The following is a 26,931-nucleotide window of genomic DNA, read 5'->3' as shown; positions in this document are numbered from 1 at the left end:
CATATTTGAGCAGCATTTTTGACATTTCCCTAGTACATTGCACGTTTTCTTTCCGTACATTCCTTTAGTTTTACCGTGAACGCGCGGAAAGCAAACGTGCGATGTATTAGGGAAATGTCAAAAATGCTGTTCAAATATTACGAACACGTCCGCCATTATGGCTCGTAAAAAGCTGGATAGAGCACGAGCTTCGTACGGAGTGGCAAGCTACAAGGCAGCAGCTAGTTACGTAATCCATAGAACGCCCTTTCAGTGACAATCCGCCTCAAGATAGGCAAATTCATCGACCACTTCAACAGTATTTCCATCTATCATCATCGCAGTGCTTGATTTTGGCAGAGTTTATGATAAGCCCTATTCCCGTAACTTCCTCCTTAAGATATGCTTCTTCCGTTGATCTACGGTTATCGATGTGATCCGATAACCCTAGGAAAATGTGAGATTTCGTGATGGCGTCGGAAAATTGATTTAACCATAATCCGCTACAGTTCATTTCGTTTAGGGGACATGAGCGACTAAAATTTTTGAAAATATCACAATTTTTTTTACATTTTCCAGGAAAATAGAACCTCTCGTCTTCGACTACATTCTATCAGATGTTCCTTTATGACGCAAAAACTGTGTTAAGGATAGTATTCGGCACTAAAATTAATCTCAACAGCACATCGCACTTACTACCGACAAGGCCTTCAGATCTATTGTCACGAAGCCTATTGTGGCTAGTCCGCTCCAATGTTAAGTACTGCGCTGTGCATCCAAAAAGCATGGCTTTGCTTTGCTTTTTTACGTACCTCGAACTACCTTGGCGGTTGAATGTAGAGTCCCTGCTATCAAAATTAAATTGACTGAATCAAGTCGGTGGAGCCCAGATTCATCCATTTCGCTGCTCAGCGATTGCCTTGGAACAACCCCTTCCAGATGCCATGCAATCAACAACGCTGTAGACTCAACCATCTTGACCCCCTGAACATCAGTCGTCGCAATATGACCACCCAGGTAACCAATAAGCATTACCAATGCCATTCAAATGCAAGCCTATAAGCATTCAAGTCACCTTAAATGCTACTTAAAAGCTATATTGGCAAACTATACGGCTACTTTACTGTTAATCGTTATATAGTGCGAACAATTATTTGCAGCTTATTGCCGACAAAAAGAATTTAAACCGAATTTTGAATGCCAATTTAATGCAGTTAGGCAGTCAAAAAGCTAATAAACAGCAACATGCAGTATAAAATTCCAGATATGCTACTAAACGGCTAATTTACTGCTTATGTTAATGCTTATTGGTTACCTGGGCGGAGCAATGTTTTATTCAAATAAATAAATTAACAAATATTTTTAACCAACCAACAACGTGAAACAAAAGAACAAATTTGACAGCACTGCGCTGCTGAAGTTAATGAAGATTATGTTACATTGCCCCGATTACACATTACGTTATGCGAACACTGTTATCAAAGTCATATTTAAGTGCGAGATAAACGGATCTTTGCTAAAAAAAAGTCTGTACAAAGTCTGAGGGGAAAAAATGCGAAGATTTGCCAAATATTGGAGAGATTCAGCTAGTTTACTAATTCTGGCTCGCGATGGAGTTAAGAAACCGAGTAGAACCAGTTATAACTATAAGGTAACCACAATTCTATTAAACATTTCTTATCACATATTCCATCTAAATGCCATCGTCACTTTATCGAGAAACCAATAGAACTAAGTAATATTTTATTACAGGTGCTAGTGTTTAAGCGAACTGAGAAGACCTCATTCATGCCCAATAGCATTGTCTTCCCTGGAGGAGCTGTTGACAAGCAGGATGAAAATCTTCAATGGAATGGTATTTTTTCCCGCTTGGGAGGCGTTCAACTGGAGCTGGAGAATCTTTCCAAAGTTGACAGTTCTCGTCCTTTTATATTCGAAAATAGCAGTCCTGATGCTTTAGATAGGTAAGATCTGTGGATATTGCAATCCAGTCCGATCTGATTGATATTCATATCTTAGGAACATTTCACTTCGCCTAACAGCACTGAGAGAAGCGTTCGAAGAGTTGGGTGTGCTTCACGGACAAAAGAAGGAACAAGCCGGTCTAAGTAGTGACGGTTACAGCAGCGTAGTAGAAAACTTTGATGTTCCGACATGGCAAAAAGCTGTACACGATAGTGAAAAATCTTTTGCTGAACTATGCGAGAAGCTGAACATAATTCCCGATGTATTCAACACGTATGAATGGTCCACCTGGTTGACGCCGGCAATGTTTCGAAAGCGAAGATTCGAAACCGTTTTCTATCTCGTTGCTTTAAATGAAATGCCGGAGGTTGTATCGGAACCACACGAAGTAGCCGAATATTTCGTAAGTTAATCGCGATGTGAACTTTTTATGATCTAATCTGGGTTACAACTTTAGTGGGATACTCCATCCGGTTTGTTGCAAGCGCACAAAGATGAGAAACTGTGGTTGGCTCCACCTCAACATTACGAACTTACACGGTTGAGCCATATGTACGATATTGATGAAATTGTAAGTTTTGCTAAAGCCCGTAGTGGCAAAGGAAGTACCCTATTTTGTCCGGTTCAGTACATATGTTCGGATGCAGCTGTGTTCGTTTTACCAGGAGATGACTTGTACCCGAAAAACTACGATTATATCACTCCACATGGGGAATTAGAACAATACAAAGAGTCAACTGCAGAAGAGCTTCGAAGCCACGCCAATAGGCTGCATAGATGCGAACACAGAGGATTGCATTTGCAATCTTATTATTCAAATATTATGCCATTTAATGGACATTTGAGTATACATGGCGATAACAAGCATTTGTCTAAATTATGAATATCATCATTTAGAAACTATCGATGAGACAAAAAAACTGAAAAGAAATGGTAGATGGTGAACTTATTTTGGTTAAAATTCGAACTGTTAAAATGGTTTTGTGAATAATAAAATTTAACTAACAGGAATATATGTGTGCTTAAATTAGCTTACCACTGAACAGTGATTTATTGACGGCAATCATTATTGCAGAACTTATACCTAACATGCTCAACTACATTTGAAGTTGCATCGATTTGTATATCCGTTGTTAAGAAACAAACATTAATGTGCTTTCCGCTAATCCATTTGTTGTCATTCGTCGAACTATAACTATCTACTGTGTCTGTCCACTCGTTAACCTCTCGAGTTGACTTTTCTTAATACTGGTAATCGCTTCACTTAACATAATATCAAATTTCAACGCCAAATCAGGATCGTTTTCCTCCAAGGCAAACATTGTCTGAGCCACTCGATTTCCCAGAGTTTCACATCTTGCCCAACTGCCACTCCGTCGAGTGCAATCACTGAGAATGGCATTAGTTTTTGTTTCTAGCCTGGTTAAGAATTGTTCTGTCCGTGAACAACTTGAATGGGTTTCCATTTCGTGCGGATAGGTATCGGGTGTACTTTCAATGTGTTCCTCTGTTCGAAAGTCCGTCCCAATAGCACTGTCTGAGTCTATACCGTGCATCGCAACTTCATTACAACTATCTTGGAAGGTTTCGCAAGAGTCATCGAAAGGTTCCCCGGGAATTTGTGACGCACCAGAGTGTGATTCGGAACTTGAACCACCATTCGGAAACTCGGTTTTAACTAAACCATTAAAATCTTGCGTATTCGACATAATGGAAGAAACACGTTGTCCTTTAGTATTTGTTTTCGGCGTTCCGCACCGTCGCTCTCGCGAAATCGAAACTGAATCGAGGAATCTTAATTTTTCGTATAGGCACCAGCAATCCACGGGTGCTAATTTCCTCGACTCGGCGAGCTTTTGCTCACGTTTGTATTTCTCCCGGAGGCCGACAAATTTTCTATAAGCCTCTGCACCTATAATAAGGCTTTGTGAATTAACAATAGTCACTAAGGCAAAGACGGCGTTCACTTACCAGTAAGATTAAAATGCGCTCCTACTTCGACCCATTTTTGTTCTTTTAACCGTTTATTTCGGTAATAAGGTAAGTGCAGATTCCACAGGATTGGAGTTTTCCGCACCAGTTGGACGAATTGTTCGTTCACTGTTATATCCTCTGGGGTGTTAATAGACATACGCATTTTGGTTGCTTCTGTAAGGCAAACTATCATTCGATTCAGAGTATACACATTCAGCCCTGATTTTTCTAAGAAAACGACATGAAACAATTTCAAAACAAACTAAAACTTCTGTCAGACTTTTCCGACCTCCGAATGGTCACAGTTGTATCGAAACACAAATTCCCGTTATGATGGAGTCTATGAATGGCAAAAACTCTACACAAACTTTGTGCTCTGCTATTGAAACAGGAATGCCAAATTTTTGGATTTTTTTTTATGATTCGCTTTAACCCATTAAGCCCCACACTTTTTTCAGCAGAGATAAAAAGCTGAAATTTTCAGGAAAGTTTTATTTTAGATCAACTAAGAAAAAACTACAGAGATGTATTTTTAATTTTGTCCCTATTTTTCGCAACGGTACGCTGAAAAATGCATACGCATGGACTTACAAGGAGGTGGGGGAGTGGTATGCAGTTTTTACACAGCTTTGTCATACTAGAGAGGTTAAAACATTAGATTCGAAACCAGAAATTCTGTCATTGACGTTGTCGCTTACATTGGTTTCGCTTTTTCTATCCGAGGGCAAAGTTCCTAGTTTGAGCTAACTGAAAATTAAAAAGACCTGTTATGTGTACACGGCTGTACTTTTGTTAAATGTAACATCTAAGCTTTGAGCAAAACAGTTCGATTAGATTTTTTCCCAATCTTTCTTTGTTTCCTCGGGTCCAAATTGATATCTCGAACCTAGCCTTCTCTAGAATCGAGTTAATCGGAGTTAATGGGAATGGGAATATTTCCGCTTATTCCGTTAGTTATATTCCGTTTTCGCAAATTTATAAGACGGTTAACTTTTTTGTTAGCTTGCGTCTAACTTATGTATCGCTAAATATATCGCCAACGCTTTCTGGTAGTGTAAAACATCGAAGGGTAGACGGGGCAAGACCGCCCACCGGGCAAAACACCCACCATGGTTTTACAATGCACTATTTAAATTTTTATGATACATAAGTTACGTAATCACTACCCAGTAGTATTATGCGATAACTTGTACTCCAGTAATGCATAAACTATCGAAGAAATAAATAAAAACAGATTTTTTATTATAATCGTTCAGTGCGCTCTAACTTTTCCAGGGCGCGCGGTGATCGCTCCCCAACTAGCGCGCTTAAAGCGGTTAAAAACGTTTTGTGCATCAATCGTGACTATGGCACAATATTGGTCTCTCCTCCTTTACCCCATTGGCTTTTGACCCTCTCTATGACTGAATGGATGGCATCGACAGTGAACTTCCCTATTTGTGGAATCCAAACTGCGTCTTTGCCAGCCCGGTATGGCTTTCCACAACGGGCGTTATCTGTTAAAGATTACCGCCTTTAGTAACTTCCCTAACGTGTCGAGTAGACGGATAGGCTTGTACAATGAGTGATCTCTGGGTGGTTGACCGGTTTTGGTAACAGTATCATCTTTGTATTTTCCTTTTATCTGGGAATTAACAAACTTTTAGACAGTTCTGAAACGTCTCTCTAAATATATCAGGATATGTTTAGAGCTCAACCTCACTTGCTTCAACATTATCGCCGGATCGGATCTTCTGTATAAACCTTCTCGCCCGGGAGCGAAGGAGACCAATGGTCTCGTTACATCAGTATACCAAATTTTGACCATTCGTTAGCTGCACGTTCCTAGGCATGGTTACATCACATTCTCTCATAACCACGTTTGCCAGTTGATTAGCATTCAGGTTCGAACGATTGCTCTCTACGCTGAGCATCATCGATCTTCATCGAAGGGCTTTCAGGTTCCATCTCAGACGGGTCGATTTTAGCCCACGCGACGGTGGCCGTATACCGTATAGTATAGTTTGATGGTCGCTATGCGTGTACTCATCGAACATCCTTTCACTCTATGAAATTTACTATGAAAGATAGTAATGTTCCAGCATCTGATCTTTAAGAAATCAAACGAAAATTCGGGTTTCTGTAGACCTACGTAGCCGCCAGTAAGGACGGTTTACCAGCAGAGCTTTGTAAACATGCCCGAGAGATATTGACAACGGCTCTAAATACACTGGATCATTTCCAATATTTTGAAGTACCCGAAGCTGTCAGGGAAATGAATGGACAGAATGGTTTTTATTAAAGTCTTTTTAATCAAATATTGGTTATCCGTGCCTAAGCGTGGTTGGTTTATCCCACCAAGCACATTAATGTGGTCATATATAGGGTTTATTTCCAATTCCCGTCGTAGTAAGTAAAGCCGTTCTAATTTTCATCATTTGTTGGATGGATTTAATGAATATTCCAAAAGTTCTCTTGCTGATTTGACTAAAACACACTTGCCTTCCGATCCGTGAACTTTGAAATCACTGAAAAGCGATTATTATTCTAGCACATTATTGAAATTACGTGACTGATTTTATGTCTTAAATTCGTCGTACCGTTTTAAAATCCGTCCATCAAAATTTTTCATCGTCCGAACTAAAAATCAAAACAATGTTTACGAAGCTAACGCGCATGTATTTGTGACGGACGGCATGACAAATGTTATTCTGCAAAATTTCTGCAGGTTAGGCAAGTTTTCCTGGCTGTAGAATAACGACAATGCCTTGCGTGAGTTAGTTTCATTTATGCATGTCGGAAATTAAAACGATTAGTCGACATTTTCTTCTTCGTCGCACGAAAATACACAGGAAATTTGGCTGGTAGGACTTCTTGAATGATAAAAAGCATATAAGAGGATCTCGGCTCACTTTGATTGATTGCACTTTGATTGATAGACAACAAACTAAAATATTAGGGAATAACTAGTTTTGCATTGTGTGTCATAAAAATGCTAATATTTTTAATAATTTGTGTTGGATAGGACGGGAATAGGCAATTACGACGAAGCAGCAACATACCCTAGTTGAAATCAATATAAATGGTAATATTATATAGAAAATGTCGTAGAATCGACTAAAAACTAGTCTGTACATGGCAAATCGGATTTGCTTTCTGTTCGTTTTTTAAATTGAATATAATATAGTATCCGTATATATTGAACATATAGAAACTAAATGTATGATAAATATATATAAAAAAATATTTGAGGACGACCGAATAGTTAAGAACAATAAATTCTTCACAATTAAGCACAGAACGAATACACATACCTTATCCACTGTTTCCTGATGGCTAACTCTCTAATTCTTCATCTGGTTTCGTCTACTTAAATAACAGTTAGCTTTCACTTTCCTTTCATTCCCGTTGTTACTCCATTGGTTTCGGCCTGCTCAGTATCCTTTGCAGCTGATCTTTCTTAATACTGGTGATCGCTTCACTTAACATAATATCAAACTTCAGTGCCAAGTCTGGATCGTTCTGCTCCAGTGCATACATTGTCTGAGCAACGCGATTTCCCAGAGTCTCGCACCTTGCCCAGCTAGCGTTCCGTCGACTATTATCATCAAGAATGGCATTAGTTTTCGATTCCAGCCTCATTAGGAATTGGCTTGTATGTGAAGAACTGAGATTTCCATCCGTCGTACCTGAAGGCTGGCGAACTTCTGGTGTGCAATCTGTGCCGTCAAGATCTTCGGAATGTGAACCATACATAGTGGAATCGTTATAATAGTCTGAATTATCCTGAAAAACATCACTGGACTCGTTTTCGGAAGGCTCCTCGGATAGTTGTTGTACAGGGGATGCTGGTATCGAAATTGAGCCACCATCGGAGAATTCTGTTTTGATCACCTGATTGGGCACAGCCGACGACCATTGAGTGACATGTGGTATTCTTATAAGTTTTCGTGTATCATAGCGCTTGTGGCGCGAGAAGGAAACCTGATCGAGAAATTTAAACTTATCGTATAGCCGCCAACAATCGGTAGGCGATAAGTTTTTCGATTCAGCAAGTTTCTGCTGCCGCTTGTACTTTTCCCGCAGGGACACGAACTTCTTGTAGGCATCGGAACCTGAAACGAAATTGTTTATGCAAAAATGTCCATTTATCATTGCCTGGATGTAACTAGATATTTACCAGAAAGTTTGAAACAAGCTCCAATCTCTCTCCATTTATGATCTTTCAGCTCCCGATTTCGATACTGAGGCAAATGGATATTCCACAAAACTGGAGTATCCTGCACCATCTGAACGAACTGTTCATTCACTGTTGAATCTTCCGGTGTGTTGACCGACATGGGCGTGTGAGTGTTTTATGCGTGAAAAACAAAATATGTACAACGACGATTGCAATTAGATAAACTTAGCGTTATTAATTTGAAACACTGCAATAAGAAACAGTAAACACGACACGGAGATAAAACTGAATCGCGAACTCGCGAAGCTGATTTTGTTTTGTTTACATTATTTACATGTCAAAAATATGGATGAGAAATCTGAGAAATCGATATTATATTTTCCGATAATATCGATACCATCCATAGAGATTGCTTCAATTTGAAGATAGATCATTACACGGGAGCTCCTAACCACACTTTTTTGACAGCACTTGATGGTTTGTTTACATGGTGTTAAATTTTGAATTGAGTTTTCTATCTTTGTCCGGCAGATAATGATAAAAATTTATAGTTTTTATTTAAGAGAAATGCATACATGCATGCGTACATGCATTTTACAAAAACTTATGCAGTAATCCTTCACGAAATTTCAAATCGAAACTGCTGGATGTGACAAAAAACATGTAAACAAACCACCAAGTGGTGTCATTTGACGGAAAAATGACGTCATCGCAAAATGATCTATAGAATTGAAGATAGAATTAACAAAAGGGCGAATGTCGCAAGCGTAAACAAACCAAGTGAGGGTTGATTTTCCTATGCTGGTCCAGCAAAAAGTAACTCTCACCCGTTTTGTTTACATTTGCGACATTCGCCCTCTTGTTAATTCTATCTAGAATTAACAAAAGGGCGAATGTCGCAAGCATATAAACAGTATCCAGCTTTTTACGAGCCATAATGGCGGACCGGTTCGTAATATTTGAACAGCATTTTTGACATATGCCTAATACATCGCACGTTTTCTTTCCGCGCATTCACGGTAAAACTAAAGGAATGTACGAAAAGAAAACGTGCGATGTATTAGAGAAATGTCAAAAATGCTGCTCAAATATTACGAACCGGTCCGCCATTATGGCTCGTAAAAAGCTGGATAAACAAACCGAGTGAGGCACGGGGTAAATCACTTCCTGCATAAATATTGTGATAAGTGAGTAACAAATATATTTACTATTTTAAATGTGTTCAACTCATCATAACAACTCTTGTCACATACTGTTATGGAATTTGACAGCATCAATATTGCTTTGAAGGAGGTGGAAACTTCAGTATAATATTTAATACGGGTTAATATATTTAGCACCCGAGTAAAAATATTTAAAATGTATAAAATATTTTTAATATTATATATGTAATATATATTTGAAGTGATTAGCCTCGTGCCACAAACTATATAATTTGTGGTAGATACTTTGCAGCTTGGGTTGTATTCTTCTGATGAATTGCCAATAACCTGTTAAACGACGGCGCGAATTCCGCAATTTTTCGGAAAATTGCACCCCATCAGCATACAACCCGTTTTCGCCGCGAACATCTTATATGTGTGAAAATGAAATAACATTTCACCGCATCAGTATCAACCAAGCAACTGACATACCTGATACCTTTATGCGTTTTATGCACAGGTTTTGTATGTAAAACAATTTTTGAACCCATTCAAGCTTAGTTTGATCCGCAGATTCCCAAGCTTGGATAAAAAGGAGTGATACACAACTGCGTTGCTTCAAAGACCCTCCCTTACCTCATTCTTCCGCTCTTTCCCGTTGGCCGTTGATCATGGCCGCGACAGACTCCAGCAGAGCGTTGATTGAAGGAGAAATACGATCTGGCGAAACGTCGAGAATGTGGTTGCAAGACATTTCGATGATAGGACATATTCCAAACGGCTATCGGGCTTATGGCATCCAGCAATGAAACAATTGTTCATCTCTTGAGAGGAGACGTTAAATTCGACGAATTTTCAAGGGGTCGGTCACTCGGCACAGCCGTATTTATGTTAGGCGACTTGAAACGAGCCGAACTGTGCCGATGCTGTACCGAAAGTGCCTAACTGCAAGATTTGTTAAATTCGTTATAATCTGATAGATCAAGCAACCGTGCGAGATGATTTTGACAACTGGCAGTGCTCCCATTTCATATGTAAAATTGAACCGGAGGTGTGTAAAGCTCTACAAATGTTTTTGTATAAGGCTTTAGAGGTGTGCCGCTTGATATCTCTGCAGTGCCGCGGCACTATGTGCTGCGTGTCCGACCTCTTGCGAATTTTCCTTTCCATTGGCTACTACGGGAAAGCTACCGAAAGTGCCGTTGACTGTATCTGGCGACGATGGGTTTGCCGATCAGCCGATTACGGACCGTTTTCAAACGTTCACTAATTTTTTTTTTCAAGAATGGGCAATGCATCTTTTATTTCAGTAAATCAGATCTTCAAATATTTTTGTCTTTTTTGACAGCTTGAGAAATAAATGCCAAAACTGCAGATGCCACCCGTTCAGGAGGTGAAAATGCTACTCGAAAAAGAGGAGTTGAATTTCTACTGAGCCCAGGGGCACATGCGGCCCAGATGAAGTGCTAGTGGGAAACGATTAACGAAAGAATATTCGTTGCAAGATTCAGGACACGGGTTAGGAACCTTACAGTAATCCAGTGCTATGCGCCAACAGATGCTGCCGATCTGCAAGAGAAAGATAGTTTTTACAACCAGCTGAACAGCGTGGTTGAGAAAATCCCGAAGGGGAACGCGTCCATGGCCGACGCCATGGCCTATAGGAGAGATGAGCGAACTAGATCGGCTAAAAAAGCTACCCGTCAAAAATACATTGAATTGGAGAGCGCTGATAAACGAGCTGTAGGCAGGACGAGAGAGCCTGAACTAATTCCCTAGCCGAACAAGGGGAAACCGCATCGAACCGTACAGAACAGCTTAAGCGATGGACTGAACAACTCTTCCGAGTTTCAAATGTCAGAGACCAACAAACCTAGAAGCGTATGACGCCTTCAGTTCGTCGAATTAATCGCGTCAACCCGGAGGCGCCATCGCTGGATGAAATTGTAGAAGCCATCAAGAGTATGAAATCCAACAGCGCGCCAGGGACTGCATTTCAGCCGAGATGCTCAAAGCTGACCCATCTTTGTCAGCCCAGATGATGCATCAGCTTTTCAGCAACATATGGGAAACCGCAACTTTTTCGGTGGACTGGATGCAGGGCATATTGGTCAAAGTCCCTAAAAAAGGAGACCTAACTGAATGCGGTAACTGACGTGGCCTCACGTTGCTCTGTATTACTTTCAAAGTACTCTGTAAGATAATCCTTAACCGGTTTCAGAAGAAGATCGACGCTACTCTCCGGCGACAGCAAGCTGGATTCCGTGCTGGCCGATCAACGATATCACAACGCTCCGCATTGTATTGGAACAGATCAACGAATTCCAGGATTCTCTTCTGCTGGTGTTCGTTGACTTCGAAATGGCGTTCGATCGTCTCAACCACGAAAACATCTGGGACGCACTTAGGCGTAGAGGAGTTCCAGATAAGCTATTCCATCTCATCGAGGCTCAGTACGAGGCATTCTCGTGCAAGGTTTTGCACAACGGCGTCATGTCCGACTCTATAAGGGTTACCGCTTCTGTTCCTCATCATTATGGATGAGATATTAGTTAGAGTAATTGACAATAGACCAAATCGACGATTACCTTGGAATCGTCTAACGACGGAACACCTAAATGACCTCGACCTAGTCGACGACATTAGGCCGTTTGAATAAAACAGATTGCTTTGCTCTTACCGTGTAAATCTTATGGGAGAGTTTGCTCTAACTCTTTTATTCATACGGCCTATTGTCTTGCTCGCACAATGCCAAAACGATTTGCAGAGCAAGTTAGATGGCCTCTCCGAAAGCTCCCAGGCAGCAGGTCTCACAGTCAATGCAGCAAAAACTAACTTTATGATAGTGAACACGGATAATCCTACCAACTTCACAGTAGCGGGACAATAAGTTGAGCAGGTAGACACCTTGCAATATCTTCGTAGCCAGACAACGCGCAAAGATACCAAGCTGATATAGCCACAAGAAACGAACGAGATCTGCCAGAGAAGCACTCGACTGGAATCCGCAACGACAGCGTAGAAGAGGCAGACCCAGAGGCTCGTGGCGACGCAGTTTAGCCACCGACATCCGGGCTGTAGACGAGAACATGTCCTGGCGACACGTAAAAGCTATGGCGGGTAACCGACAGCAGTGGAGATCTCTGATTTCATTTCATTGTTCTGCCGGACTGGCGGACATGGACACATAAGTAAGAGTAAGTAAGCAACAGACAACTGGCAGTTATATTGACTAAAGCTCCGGATACAACATAATTTCAAGACCTTCGGAAGCTCCTTGGATTATACGATTAAGAGGGAATATTACCGTAATCGAGATCGAAGTAACCCGCCACTCCAGCGGTAACTCTCCTCAAGATTATTTCAATATATTCATTGTTCCTGTTTCCGCTGCTCTTTCACTTACTGCAAAACTTCTAGACCAAGAGAGAGAGAGAGAGAGAGAGAGAGAGAGAGAGAGAGAGAGAGAGAGAGAGAGAGAGAGAGAGAGAGCATGAGAAGGAGGAAGAGAGAGAAACAAAGAGAGTAAGAGAAGAATGTGAGAGAGTAAGAATGTGAGAGAGAAAGAGCGAAAAGGATTGAGCAAGAGATAGAGTGTGAGAAAGATAAAGAGAGAGAGAAAGGGACAAAAGACAGAAACAAAAAGAATGAGAGAAAAAGAAAGAACGAGAGAAAGGGAAAAAAAAAGAGAAAGAGAAAGAATGTGAGAAAACGAAAAAAAAACGTGAGAAAGAACGAGAGAAAAAGAAAGAACCGGAGAAAGAGGAGAGAAAGAGTGAGAGAGTGAGATATTCAAAGACAACAGATAGCGAGGTTCAAAGATAGTTGAGAGCAAGCATTAAAAACACAAAGCGGAATTGTGAAAGAGAGAGAGTATATTCAATGTTTTGAGTCTTTCAAGATCAATTTAAGATGAAGGATTTACATCTCCAGAACTTGATGGTCATTTAGTAGGATGAAAGTTTCGGATATCTTCTCAAAAAAAAGCAAACAGGTTTTTTTACCTTTCAAACTTCAAACATTCGCGTATATTTTTATTTCGACGTCCTTCCCGTGGGAAAAGATGAATTGGAAAATTTTACATGCACATGTGTGTGTGTAATGAATAAATTAGTCTTAACCACTTTTAGGACACTAACTAAAAATCAGGCACCTTAAATACTATTGACCAAGACAGTATATAAAAAAACTCATTTCAGTAAGATTCGAAGTATTTTTACCCACACTATGAAAGCAAGAAGTGAAGAAAGAAAACTAGTCCTTGCCGATGCTTATATTCTTACGATTCCAAAAAAACTCAATTTCGATGTGTACTAAAGAAGAATCTTAACTTTTGAATACATTATTTTGAACAGTAGTTTTATTTTTTTATTATATTTCGCTAAGCCAAACATCATTCCCAAGCAATTGATCGATTTTTGTTGGATCAATTTGTTTTAATTTTCTGTAGACCAAATTTAATCTATATGTAATTTTATTCGTTATTTTAAACGTTCATCTTCTAAACATTATTAAGATATAAGCTCTAACCTACGTTTGTTTTTAAATAGAAATTTCATGGCCGCTGAAAGCTTAAGCTTAGATTTTAATTTTTAATCGAATGTGCAAATTTTAGATAGCATCTTTTTTCAGTAAGATAGTTAAATAATTTTGCTTTGCGCCCAACGAATACGAATATGAAACGATAAAAACGATTTGATACGAAACAATGCGCGCCGGAAACTAGAGAAGGGAGCTAAATTTTGTTCGTTGTTGAATAAGGGGTTAAAAAAGATATAGCAGTTGTAAAATTCAATGGTGGTGACAAAAATCTACTGATCAGTAACGGTATAAATTACAATAATAAGAATAACATGAAATCAGTCTTGTAAGTTTCTGTTAATATTTTCTTCCCTTTTTCCCGTTTCTGCTTAACATATATCTGCAATGTGATTTGTGTTTTTTCCGTAATCTAACAGTTCCTTCAACGTTTAGTTTTATTTTCTTTTATATAACCGTGGGGGAATTATAATTATGTACAACGATGTATTAACAAACTACTAGCTTTCGCAAAGAAAAGCTTTTCTATCAGGTGGGTGAATTTTTGCTTTGATTTCTGTTTTTTTTGGGACAGGGGTTACATGTTATTTGTAGTGTAAAGATGCATATTCATAAATGTTTAAATTATTTACCAAATAGCTGATTTTTTTTCTAAAGGAATGCAGATTCCGATTGTTGAAGGCGTACAGTAAAATACTGTTCTATGTATGCGAAGCTTCTATGATGCGGGATAAGTTGATGTGTAGCGCGTAGGATACAATATTACCATTTTGCTGCAGTACATGAGATTTATACTTTGTTTTTACAATACACTTATGCTAGTTACTGTAACTGTTTTAGGTTGTTTAGGTTTGCAAAAGTGGTACATATGCGTTGGTTTTGTGGCAGTTTTCTCTTTTAGGCGGTTGTCGAAACGAAAGGGGTTTATATGCTTTTTTGAGATTCCCAATAAGAGTCACTATTAGTTAGAGGAAACGTGGTTCGACACTTGTCAGTTTTGTAAGTACATATGGTTCAAAGTTTAAATCTAGAGTTTTCAGCAATTCCATCTCGCGAACAAGTTCATACACTTACACTCAAGCTCAGTTTCTTAAATATACAGACATAAATACAGTTTTCAAAGGTTTATGCTAGTCAGTGTGACAGAATGGCTTTTAGTTTATAACGTTTTGGTGGAATAATGCGATTATGTATAAAAATTTCGTTTAAAACATCAAAAAACCGTCGTTGAAATTCCGATGGTTCACCATAAATATGCAATATTGAATTTTATCAAAAATTTCTTACCTTCAAATGGCAGCATTCGTATATTAAAGATGTAAAGCCGAATTGAATCGTCCTTTCAGTTCCAAAAACCGGCAATGATTCCACCAAAAGACCCAACCCCAGCAACTTATCAATCTAACAACTCCAGCTCTAGACATCGATTCCCGGAAGACGTCGGCAGCAAGCCACCACCATCATCCATACCTAACCGACCTCAGGACTCATCCGCGTCATTCTCAAAGTGGTGATAGTGATGGTGAATGTGCTCGTGAACGTAACGATGCACCGCCGTCGTCGAAGCAGCCGATGCCGACGACCCGGAGTTTTCACCGGCTAATCCTCCTCCTCCTCCTCCGTGGTGATTGGGAAGATGGGTTGGCGTACTCGGTGATGACTGATGCTGTTGATGAACGTGACTTTGCGGTGGCTGCTCTTCTTCCGCGTCGGAAATGCGAATCAGGGTTTCACACTCACTCGGGTGGGCATTAACCGGAATGGAAGCGTATTGCAGCTGGATCAGATCTTTCGAGGACTTATCGTTTACGGTCGAGCCCAGCGCCGTCGTGGTGATGGTTTTTGTCGTGTGATGCGTCCGGATGTTTTTCTTCGTGGCAGAGCTAATGAGACATTCTTTGTTGAACGCCTTCTTCGGTGTCACCACACTCAGTTCCGCAATGTCTTCGGTTATTTTGAGATTTTCCAGCAGTAAATCCGTGGTAAGAATGTTATCTATTTTGGAAGACTTGTGAGCAATCTCCTCCTTGCTCTTCGATCGCTTCAACTTCATTCCGGATGTGCGAGGGTTCCGTTCTGCCAGCTCTTCTGCGAGTTTTACTTTATTAGTTAACTTCGGACTGCGATGGTCCAACCACTTTTCGACCTGATTGATCGAACGAGTCAACTTTTGCTCGGCCGAGAGATTAGGATACTGTTGATTGAGAACTGCCGTACTCAGCTTGACTGGTTGACCTGCCGCCAAATGCGATTGGTTGCGCGTAGCGATAGCTAAGCGATGTTCCTTTCTGCGGAGATAGAAAATCATTAGACACCGTGCTAGAAATCGATCATCAAACAACCGTACTACCTTTTCGCTTTTGCGTGATGACTGTGGTGCTGTAGCAGCCTGTTGGGAGTGCTCGTTAGGACGGGAAGTGCCGTGAAAACGCCCCCGTTTCCCACTACGCCACCATTCAGATGCAGTGCAGCATGTTTTGCGCTGGCAGCTGCGCAAATAGTTTGATGCAGATAGGAATCATAACCGCACAAGTTCGTCTCGTGAGCCGCCATAAGGGCTTGCTGGGTTGCGATAACCGCTTCGCCGCATTGTTCGCCACTTCCTCCAACTCGAGCCGACACCGTATGTGACCGATGGCGATGCTTCGGTGAATTATCCATAGCTTTTCTGTTGGATAGAAAAAAAAAACACGTTTAATAATTTCTAAGATTGATCAACTTAAAAACTGGGGCACTAACCTATTTGGTTGAAAACACAGACTATTTTTCACCATGCTATCCCGGATTATTTCGATCAATTCCCGTCGACAAAGGGAGCTTTTCCAGCATTCGTCCTGCGGTGTGTCGATGATGTTCTCGTAGCAGTTTTCATTGCCCACCGATAAGCTTCGAGCCCGGGGGCGGCTAAAGTCTTCTGCCATCCTGGAAGTTTTACGCGACGATCTAGATTTACGAACTACCTTCCGTTTGGCGCGACTGCTGATGGCAGCTGGAGCGGCTGGAATGACTACTGTCCCTAGCGGTAGCGTCTCATCGATTGGACACCCCTCCAGCGAACAGTCTCGGCAGATTACAGTCGAAGCGGTAGAATTGTTCAGCATCATTGGCGGGGCAGTTTGATTTAGCGGTTTAGTGACCTGCGCCGTTTGGATATTGCAACATTTCAGGTTATTGATACTTTCGTAGATGTTATCATTCTTTACATTTGAGTTCTTTCCTTTCCCACCCAAGTTATTGTGAAAGGTTGCTTCCGCCGTTTCTGCACTCTTGATTAACCCGTTAGCCATCCCATCGATAACATCTTCGCCCTTGTTCACGTTGCTTTCCTTCTGCTTAATGTTGTTATTGTTGTTAGTAGGGTTCGCAGCTACCGTATTGGCCCGGCCGCGCATAACTCGCGGACAGTTTTCCGACGTATCGCTACCATCGTCGTCCGAGATGAGTTTTCGCGGCCGATAGCGTCGCCGTGGTGTCATGGCAACTTTCTTCGCTGCCGCACCGTTGGATTTTGTCTTCCCATCCGGGGACACGGTAAGCCTCACGTTGATGGTCTTACTGCCATAATGAGGAACGACTACCGATTTGCCTATGGACTCGTAGATCGTGGACACGATTCCAGCGATATCCTGTGTGAATGAGTAAAAAGTTATTTACATTGTTTTTGCAAAATGGGTAAAAAAAACTTACGTCTTTGGTGATTTTGCCATGACCATCCAGGTCGTATAGAGTGAAGGAAAACTGTAGAGGCTGAGGCTTCTTGCCTCCTTCAAGCGAAACATCGCAGGTAAATTCCTACAAAGAGATAGAACAATTGAAGTTGTCTATGAGAACAATTCAGATCAAAGCTTAATTGAAAGGTTAGGAAATATTATTCTTGCCACCCACGAATCTATCCCCAGACGGTTCTTTGGTCAATAGTCAGACAATGCTACAAAATAAAACCGTACTGACTGTAGGTACGGGTCAGAAATCGAGGCAACAACGGCGTTCTTTTTCTCGTGTCGATCGGAAGACCTTTGAATAGCCAAATCGAACACACACAGAACAATACATATACGGGTTATCTGGCGGCGTAGTGCCGGTGACGGCGGCGGTGGCGGCCAGACCCATTCGACCGATATGCATGTTAAACATGCAAAAGATTTACCGCGGTCTGCCGCCGTCCGCGGCTGACGTCGCTGCCATCGGCTCGACAGTGAGAGAAAAAAAACATAAAGAATAACGCCCCGAAAGAAGTGGAACTAGTATTTCAACTCTTTCATGCCGGAATTCACGGGACACACAAAAACAAATCGCGTGAAAGGAATTCAAAAAATTCTTTTGTCTTTTTTTTCCTTTGCCTTTACGTTATAGTTACGCAGTATAAACGGCACCTTTACGCTGGTTGGCTGGTTGACCCGGAAAAAGACGCACTGGCAAAGATGAGGATTGACCTCAGAATAAAAAGCGAGGTTCAAAAACTTTTTCCTGCCAAACACGTTAAATACTGCAAAATTCGCTTAGCGAAGAACGACTATTATGAAAATGCTAGAGTTTAGAGATTAAAAAAGTCTACTTTAGTTATCTAGCAGTAGTTAGTACCAGTTGGGATACGAACGATCAATGCAAGATCGGGTAACCAGCCTCAGCGGGTAGCTTAGCCATATGCTAACAAGGAAGAAGTCTCTTTCGAATTTCTAAGCGTTTTCCCCCATGTGAGAAGCGCTCAAAAGGGCATCTGAACTGCATAATGGGTGTGGACAATCTTCATCCTTATGCCAATAGTGAATGAAAAGTAGGATAAATTGGACAGGTGAATTGGGAATTGATCAACACGACGAAAACGGACTATAAATCGGAAATTCGTGACTTAGAAGTACCTACTTCTCTCAACTTCCAAGAGATCACTCGGGTGCCTTCTGACGTACTGAATAGCTGCAAGTTCGACGACGTAGCGCTGCAGAACTTGTGCCGAAAGAACTCAACGGTACGTACGCTCAGCCCAAGTAACAAATTCAATTTTAAGATGCACTTGAAGAGGTTTCCAGCATTTGCTCCATAAAACCGAATATAAAACTTGCAATTCTACAAATCGGCGATAAAACAGCCATGAAACCCTTATAAATCTGGGGAGGCCCACACTAAAGAAGGTTCTCAAGAATATTTCCCAAGGTCCTTTTTAAACTTGTAATTCTTATCGATATGTATTTATAGTGACTTCCAAGAGCCGCTTGAAACTAAAAGAAAACCACCACAAGTGTTGATGATTTTATGGTTGTCTTCTCAAAGAACACTTGCAAGACAACATATACTTTTCACAGTCTTAATTTTTTTAAATTTACTAGAAGCTATAAGAGAAGAAGCATTCATAGATATTGCTTTTCCAAAATGGATATAAATGAAAATCGAAAATAAAAGCAGCTGCTTTGTTGTCAATCAATGAGAAATTTTTCATGTCACGCTCAGTTTGTCGATGTTTTGTGACATGATAGTTAGAAAATTTTAACGCGCCGGTTATTTTCGCTAGATTATTAAAAAATTTATTTAATAAAAAAAAATTCAATAATTTCTTGAAGAAGTTGATAGCTACCAAATTTTTAACAAATTGCGGCAAAAAGTCTTTTAAGTGTCCGAACATTTATTTAAAAAGATTAGATCACTTATGGTACAGGGATACCTCGATATAAGACAATTTATAATTTCTAAAAGTTGTCTTATATCGAAATTGTCTTATATCGAAACATGGTTTTTTCAAAAAAAATTTGCATTAGCGGTCGCCAGTTTTGCTCTGTGTTATGTGTTTACGGTTTTTGAACTATTTATTATTGTTTGAACTATTAGTTTTTTACTATTTTTGGGGTTATTTTGAAATAATGAACATCTTCATGGCACCGATTTCAGAATGGAAAATCAGCTCTGGTATCGGTATCAGCTATGTCAAAGGGATTTGTTTCGATATAAGACAAAATTGTCCTATATCGAATTGTCTTATATCGAGATTGTTTTATAACGAGGCTGTCTTATATCGAGGTATACCTGTATTGCATAACAACATATTTATAAACGCCCATTTGCAATTGGCTAAAATTTCAAAAGTAATCAAAACAGTCCTGTTCGCCATTTTTTCACTGGTTTTATCTCAATCAACCTGAAAGCGCTTATTAGACTAACATTTCTTGCACAAGACAAAGAAAAATTTTCCAAGAGGTCGATAAGTTCATCTATACTTATGGTATTCTTCAAGAAGACAAGTTGTGCTCGAACAAGAATTGTTTGAATTACTTAAGGGGACCAAGTTTTTTGCAAGATAATCATTCCAGTATAAACAAAGAAAACGTCAACGAAGTGTCAATTTAAGATGTTTTTTTGTGCTGGAGGTTCACCTACTTACATTGAGTTTAATATTTTTTAAGTACAGCAGTCATTATGATTACCAATATAAATTGATTTTAAAAATTAAAAGAGGGCTGCACGGCAGTTCCATGAGTAAAGTTTGATCTGCAAAATTTTTTATATACTTTGTCGTTACAACCGTCTTTAAAAAAAATATGCTTCAACTGCTTAAACCCCTTCGAACATTTTCCCAACACCGGCTAATGACCTCTATATTCAGTTTAAAAAATACAAACAACTCTACAAACCCGCACCGCCTCCGCCAAAATACAATCGAATCAAATTTTCTAATAACATACAAATCTACCATTGATGCATCATCACCGGCATAGTCCTTCCTCAGCTCCTTTGGAAATCTTCATTGTTTTTTGATTTCGTTGATTTTTCATATGCTTTCATATGATTTCATATGAAAGTTTGTTTCGATTAAAAGATCCACATTTGTTCAATTTTCTCCTGGTTCAGAGCCCGTTTTGACAGATCAGTTGTTTACGCTAGAATGTTCTTTCTTCAGAGTATGATTTTTCTTACAAGAATATACGGTTTTAAGACGGTTTTATGGTAGTAATGTTAAGACAAACCAATCTTGTAGAAGAATGTCATAAATTTTTGTCAAAACTGATGCTAGGTTTTAAGGAGCGTCGTTTTTGAGCAGAAATCAAGTATCCTTTAAAACCACTTATAAGGTGAATTACACTTATTGATATTTCAGTTTTATGCGTGTTTCTTCAAGTCTCCTTCAATCATACTTCAGAAATGTTAATCAAATAAGACAACATTCACTTGAGGAAATACATTATAAAACCTGATAGATTTGGCAATGCTCTGATAAAACTACTATAAGAAATGCATAAGACCAATTTGCTATTGGATTGTTACTTGGGAGGTATGGTCACAAGATAATACGCAAGGTCACTAAGACTTATCGACTCAACGCCGCCTACAAGGTGCTCTCCAAGATTTTGTTGCGTCGTCTATTCCCAATAGAAAGTGAATTCGTAGGTCAGTATCAAGCGGCCTTTATGCGGGCCCGTGCTACTACGGATCTAATTTCTACTCTCCGACAAATCCTCCAGAACGAGGGGTCAGTCCCGGTGAAGTGGTTAGCATTCACGCCTCTCCTGCCAAGGACCCGGGTTCAAATCCCAACCCCGCAGAAGTCACGAATGACCCAAACTGTTAAAGTGATTATAATCCTCCAGAAATGTCGAGAGTACAACGTGCCCATGTATCATATTTTCGTGGATTTTAGAGCAGCATACGATACAGTTGAACGCGAATAGCTGTGGCAGGTAATGCACGAGTACGGTTTTCCGGACAAACTGGCGCGGCTGATCAAAAGCTACTCTGGAGCGAGTGATGTGCTTCGCGCGCGTTTCGAAGACACTCTCGAGTCCTTTCGAATCGTGCAGAGGGTTGCGGCAAGGGGGTGAACTGTCGTGTATGTTATTCAATATCGCAACTCCTAGCCTTCGTAGGCGACTTCGACATCAATACTAGAAACCTTGGACCTGGTTACAAATCAATGCGTCGAAATATATGGTAGGAAGAGGCTTCAGGGAAAGCAACATCCATCTCTCACGGACAGTGACCATTGACGGCGATGAACTGGAAGTGGTTGATGAGTTCGTATATTTGGGATCTCTGGTCATCGCCGACAATAATACGAGTAAGAAAGGAGATCCAACGACGTATTCAAGCTGGAAATCGAGTCTACTTTTCCCTCAGCAAGACGATTCGATCAAGGAACATATGCCGCCGCACAAAGCTGACGATGCACAAAACACTAATCAGACCGGTAGTCCTCTACGGACTTAAGACAGTTACTTTGCTTACGGAAGACATACGTGCACTTGTCGTTTTTGAACGAAAGATGTTGCGGCGGAGCATAAACGGAAAACGGAGAGTGGCGGAGACGAATCACGAGCTACAGGCACTGCTTGGAGAGATTCCCATCGGACACCTGGCGAAAGTTGGGAGACTACGGTGGGCCGGCCACGTCACAAGGATGCCGGACGACTATAAATTTATAAATAAATTTTTTTTTCACCGAGATGAATCTACAACACATCTTATTATAACTTCTGGCTGTTTGCAACATTTATGTAGTCTGATTCGAGTAAAATGTTGCATAGAAAATTCTTGATCGTTTGCTATCATTAATTCATTTTTTAAAATTTTGCGACTTGGTCCGGTCTGATCTCACAACGACCATTTGATATCGCGACAAGCAATCGAGTTGAGCATGCGAGTCGAGCAGGCGAGTCGAGCAGTCGAATCAAGCAATCGAGTCAAACAGTTGGGACGAGCAGTCGAGTCGAACAGTCAAGTCTAGTAGTCAAATCGAGCAGTCTAGTCGAGCAGTTAAATCAAGCTGTTCAGTCAAACAGTCCGTTCGCGCAGTTGAGTCGGGCAGTCGAGTCGAGCAGTTGAATCGAGTGGTCGAGTCGAGCAGTTAAATCTAGCAGTCCAGTCGAGCAGTTTAATCGAGCAGCCAGTCGAGCAACTTAATCGAGCAGTTAAGTCGAGTAGTCCAGTCGAGCAGTTGAATCGAGTAGTCTAGTTGCGCAGTTGAATCGAGCAGTTGAGTTGAGCAGTCTAGTCGAGCAGTCGGGTCAAGCGGCTCAGTCGAACAGTTGAGTCGAGCAGTTCAGTCGAGTAGTCCAGTCGAGCAGTTGAATCGAGCAGTTAAGTCGAGCAGTTGTGTCGAGCAGTTATGTCGAGCAGTTGGGTTGAGTGGCTAAGTCTAGCAGTCAGAGATGCCATATTTTCTAAAAACATGTCTGGAACTGCTCGAAAACCGAAAAAATCGAGCAGTTTTCCGGCAACTCGAATTTTTTGGTTTGAAAATAATCTGTGAAAATCTGCACACTTTTTTAGGAAGTCTGTGAAAGTTTAAAGTGCTTCGAACAAAAATCTGCACCAAAACAATAAAAGTCATAAAAACTGCAAATATCTGCAAATTTATAATGATCTGCAAGACCGTTCCAAAAATCTGGAATTTGCAGACAAATCTGCAAGTCTGGTATCCCTGCTAGCAGTTAAGCCGAGCAGTCTAGTCGAGCTGTTGAATCAAGCTGTCAGTTGAGTCGAGCAATCAAATCGAGTAGTCTAATCGAGCAGTTCAATCGAGCAATCGGGTTAAGCAGTTGAGTCGAGCAGCCGATTCGAATAGGCCAATCGAGTAGTTGAGTCAAGCAGTTCATTCGAGCAGTCGAGTCGAGTAGTCCAGTCGAGCAGTGGAATCAAGCAGTTGCATCGAGCAGTTGAGTCGAGCGTCGAATCGAACAGTCGAATCGAACAGTCCAGTCGAGCAGTTCAATCGTGCAGATAAGTCGAGCAGTCGGGTCGCGTAGTAAGTCAAGCAAATGTGTCAAGTAGTCGAATCGAGTAGGTAGGTCGTGTAGTCCACTCGAGCAGTTAAATCGAGCTGGTCAGTCAAGCAGTCAAGTCAAGTGTCCAATCAAACAGTTGAGTCGAACAGTTCAGTCGAGCACTGGACTGCTTAATTCAGTCGAGCGATCAAATCGAGAAGTCTAATCGACCAGTCCAGTCGAGCAGTCTAGTCAACCAGTTACGCAATCTGTTTTTAGTTACCGATAAGCCTCTTATGACGTCCTATCAGAGACGTGGTTTTCGGTACACTGTACAGACATAAGCCTCTTATATAAATAGATTATATAAATAGATTATTAGTTACATCCATCTGACTAAGTTTTAATGAATATTTTAGCACAGTCAACAAATTAAAATTATATCCAGTTAGTTCTCCTCAATTTTTGCACAAATTTCACGGTAATTTCGAGCAGTCCTTCAGCCCGCGAGAATGTCCGGATACATGCAGCCATCGCATTGGTTCATGGTTCCCAAACGTGGTTCGATGAAATGCGGTATGTAATAGTGCCGTGGAACATAAATGTCTTTCCGATGCACGAAAGTTTAATTTTGTCAGTAAGGTCGGTGAATCAATGTCATTCTCCAGTATTTTTGCCACTAGCGTTGTCTGTTGAACTTTGTGGCGCCGTTCCAAAGTGTCTAAGTGTAGCAGGCGATAACGTTCTTGATACGGGGGAAAATTATCAGGATCTATCCAGGGCAAATCCCTTAGGGCCATGCGGATGAATCTTCTTTGAATGCGTTCGATCCAGGTGAGCTGATAGAGCTGCCAACCCAGCTAGCATTTTCATATGTATAAAACAGATAAAAATCGGCATTACGTACAGCTATACATGCTAATAAATCGTATTTGATGCGCAAAATTAGCATATCCGTACTATTTTGGAGGCGATATACGTGATTACGAATAATTTTGAGCGTTACGACTATATAATTATTTACATACGATAAAATCTGATTAAGCGCGAGTGGCTCCGTACTACTATACGATTTTGTGCTGAAAATCGTATGTATGTCAGTTATTATCATTATACACGATAGAAAATCAACTTATTCCCACTTTATCCAGCTTTAGTTACGATTTCGAGTTTGTTAGGAGATATTTACGATAATTTTCGTACATTGATATACGAGTTGGTGCTAGCTGGGAAATTGTACTTGCATTTTCAAGCATAGGACGAACTAACGCACAGTATAGCGATTTAAAGCAGTGAGGATCCTTGGAATCTTTTTCAATTTTAGCAATAAATCCAAGCTGTCGGGATGCTTTTGAAATAATAGCATAATAGTGGAGGTTAAACGTAAATTTTTTAGTCGAGTACGATGCCGAGGTCACTAACTTGATTTATCTTTCGGACAGTATTCCCGTCTATGTTGTAGTCGAAGATAATTGGGCTCTGGATGCCTCACATTTTGCTGTTTTCACAATCAAGTAGTTCAACTTGCACCAGTTCACGATGACGTCTAGTAATCCTTGCAGCTGGTGGCAATCGTCGATGGAACGCACGGCAAGAAACAATTTAAGGTCGCCAGCGTAGACAAGTGTGCATCTGGTTTCAAGCAGTGTAGCCACGTCGTTAAAAAATAGAATGAAGACCAAAGGTCCCATGTTGCTTCCTTGGGGGATACCAGATTTACTGGAAAACACAGATGAGACGGCAGATTCTAGTTTGACCTGTTATAAGACTCTGTCGCATAAACCTGAACCAATCCACGATAATAGCTGTTGTGAGGCCCCCTGTCGCTGAAGTGTTCGTAGAAGTATGCAGTGCGGTGGTCGATATGGTCAAATGCAGCTTTCAGATCAGTGTATACTGCAGTGTGTTTTTCCTTGAGTAGCACAATGCACGTGAAGGCGAAATCGAGAAGGTTAGTTGAGACCGATTGCATAGGTATGAACCCATGCTGGTAGAAGGATATATAGTTCTTCGTCGCTGCTCACGATAATTTCAAACAGCTTGGAGCCAGCAGACAAGCTTGTGATACCTCTTTAGTTTCGTACATTTATGGACGGGGAACATGAAGGATTGTTTCCAGATACCAACAAATTTGCCTTGGGTAAAGGATTTCTTGAAAATGCAACACAGTGGCATAGATAATTCTGATGCGCAGCGGCAAAAAATAGCAGCAGGAATTCAATTTGGGCCAAGCGGAGAGGGATCGCTTCAATTTACGTGCTGCTTCAACAACCATTATTAGAGTAATTTCAAAGGTATCGAGGTCAACTAGTCCTTCGGGAACGTTTACCGCAACCGATTAGCTTCAGCATTGGTAGCGAACGCATTGGCAGGACACAGAGGAGAAGAAAGATGCGAACATTTCACAGAAGTCCGTAACGGAGCTTGCCTCGGAGCCGTCAAAATAAACATTAGCAGATATAGAAGCACTTTTGCGTTTCTAGTTGACAAAACTCCAAACAGGGCATTGATGAACTAAGCGGAAATCAACACTCGAGGCACGATCTCCAGCAAATCTGGCCAATTCGTCAATCTGGTCGATGACATGGATATTGGCCGAACAGTTCACCAGACTGAAGTGCGAAGCAGAAAAGATTGAACATTGAAAGTAAATGCATCCAAAACAAAATACATGCTGGTCAACGAAACCGAGACCGATCGACGGTGACGAGTTCGAGGTTATTGATGATTTGGCTAACTTGGTGGACTGGTGAACAAAGACTATGTCTCACTATGGATTGCAAATGCAATTGCGTGTAAACAAGCTTAGTTCCCGTAAAAAGTGTATACTGTAGAAGATACTAATTAGACCGACTGTGCTCTACGAAACGTGGATAATGTCTAAACTGGCCCTGCGAGTGCTCAGAGTCTTTTAGAGACGAATGTAAGGAACGGTTTTGGTGGCGTACACAGGAGAACAGTGTATGGAGGCGGATGATGAACCATGAACTCTAAGGAATTGGAAAGCGGCAGCAGGGTAATTTTGTTGGTCGTGGAATAGCCTGTAGGGTATGGGGTGCAGGTTCTTTGATTTCCAAACTACGGTTTTCACAAGTCCAATATGAAAAGCGAGCATACAATTTACTTTAGCAATGCTAGTCGAATCATTGGTGAAACGAATTTCAAACAGATGGTGTATTATCAAAAAGTGTTTATCATTTTCGATTATCAGGTTTAAATATTCCATCATTAAAGGCTGCTGCCTCTTCAGATCACATGCTGGACCCGCTATCACTTCTCCAACCTTGCACAGATGACACACTGAAGTGCTGAAGTGTGCCCCCATAACGACCAACCGCTTGCCGGCTGATAGTGTTCTATTTTGGCTCCGGTAACGCGTCACAAATGCCGTGCCCTTACCCGTCCGTTCCTCGCCGGCAGCGATGATACCCCGGTACGGCTTGACGATGCGATAGCGCGCAAAATATAATAACACCGCTTCGGACCG

The 26,931-nt window shown here is 40.9% G+C and overlaps 4 protein-coding genes across 5 annotated transcripts in view; 1 reads left to right on the top strand and 3 right to left on the bottom strand.

Annotated features, from left to right (window-relative positions):
• The first annotated feature begins 1,422 nt into the window (after positions 1–1,422).
• LOC128743054 (acyl-coenzyme A diphosphatase NUDT19-like) lies at positions 1,423–2,940 on the top strand. The gene is made up of 4 exons (XM_053839568.1): positions 1,423–1,630; positions 1,732–1,943; positions 1,999–2,347; positions 2,402–2,940. The coding sequence occupies exons 1-4, from the start codon at positions 1,532–1,534 to the stop codon at positions 2,825–2,827; spliced, it is 1,086 nt and encodes a 361-aa protein (XP_053695543.1). The 5' UTR covers positions 1,423–1,531; the 3' UTR covers positions 2,828–2,940.
• Positions 2,941–3,021: 81 nt separating this feature from the next.
• Positions 3,022–4,178, bottom strand: LOC128743702 (uncharacterized). The gene is made up of 2 exons (XM_053840329.1): positions 3,916–4,178; positions 3,022–3,856 (listed from the first exon to the last, which is right to left on the bottom strand). Exons 1-2 carry the CDS (start codon positions 4,109–4,111, stop codon positions 3,144–3,146), a joined length of 909 nt encoding a protein of 302 aa, XP_053696304.1. The 5' UTR covers positions 4,112–4,178; the 3' UTR covers positions 3,022–3,143.
• Positions 4,179–7,158: 2,980 nt separating this feature from the next.
• LOC128743643 (uncharacterized) lies at positions 7,159–8,338 on the bottom strand. Its single transcript, XM_053840261.1, has 2 exons — positions 8,078–8,338; positions 7,159–8,012 (listed from the first exon to the last, which is right to left on the bottom strand). The coding sequence occupies exons 1-2, from the start codon at positions 8,235–8,237 to the stop codon at positions 7,309–7,311; spliced, it is 864 nt and encodes a 287-aa protein (XP_053696236.1). The 5' UTR covers positions 8,238–8,338; the 3' UTR covers positions 7,159–7,308.
• A 4,909-nt stretch (positions 8,339–13,247) lies between these two features.
• LOC128742134 (protein naked cuticle homolog) overlaps positions 13,248–26,931 on the bottom strand; it is a 121,476-nt gene continuing 107,792 nt past the window's right edge. Inside the window, exons 3-7 of one of the 2 annotated variants that reach the window (XM_053838369.1) lie at positions 17,446–17,550; positions 16,962–17,384; positions 16,498–16,895; positions 16,109–16,426; positions 13,248–16,046 (exon numbers count right to left, since the gene is read on the bottom strand). In XM_053838369.1, the coding sequence (XP_053694344.1) occupies positions 15,239–16,046; positions 16,109–16,426; positions 16,498–16,895; positions 16,962–17,384; positions 17,446–17,550 (2,052 nt within the window). In that variant the 3' untranslated portion in view covers positions 13,248–15,238. Of the gene's footprint in view, positions 16,047–16,108; positions 16,427–16,497; positions 17,385–17,445; positions 17,551–26,931 lie in introns of both variants that reach the window. The other variant, XM_053838368.1, reaches the window with a different exon arrangement.

Source organism: Sabethes cyaneus, chromosome 3 (genome assembly GCF_943734655.1).
Source record: "Sabethes cyaneus chromosome 3, idSabCyanKW18_F2, whole genome shotgun sequence".
Lineage (NCBI taxonomy): Eukaryota > Metazoa > Arthropoda > Insecta > Diptera > Culicidae > Sabethes > Sabethes cyaneus.
Note: the sequence above shows the minus strand (reverse complement) of the source record. Positions and strands in the feature narration are given on the sequence as shown.

Excerpts from the sequence above, each read along its gene's own strand:
- LOC128743054 (XM_053839568.1), top strand. The coding sequence starts at position 1,532 with ATGCGAAGATTTGCCAAATATTGGAGAGATTCAGCTAGTTTACTAATT. Across the intron at positions 1,944-1,998 it reads AGTCCTGATGCTTTAGATAG|GAACATTTCACTTCGCCTAA; the intron begins GTAAGATCTGTG and ends TTCATATCTTAG. Across the intron at positions 2,348-2,401 it reads ACGAAGTAGCCGAATATTTC|TGGGATACTCCATCCGGTTT; the intron begins GTAAGTTAATCG and ends TTACAACTTTAG.
- LOC128743702 (XM_053840329.1), bottom strand. The coding sequence starts at position 4,111 with ATGATAGTTTGCCTTACAGAAGCAACCAAAATGCGTATGTCTATTAAC. Across the intron at positions 3,857-3,915 it reads AGCGCATTTTAATCTTACTG|GTGCAGAGGCTTATAGAAAA; the intron begins GTAAGTGAACGC and ends GCCTTATTATAG.
- LOC128743643 (XM_053840261.1), bottom strand. The coding sequence starts at position 8,237 with ATGTCGGTCAACACACCGGAAGATTCAACAGTGAATGAACAGTTCGTT. Across the intron at positions 8,013-8,077 it reads AGCTTGTTTCAAACTTTCTG|GTTCCGATGCCTACAAGAAG; the intron begins GTAAATATCTAG and ends ATTTCGTTTCAG.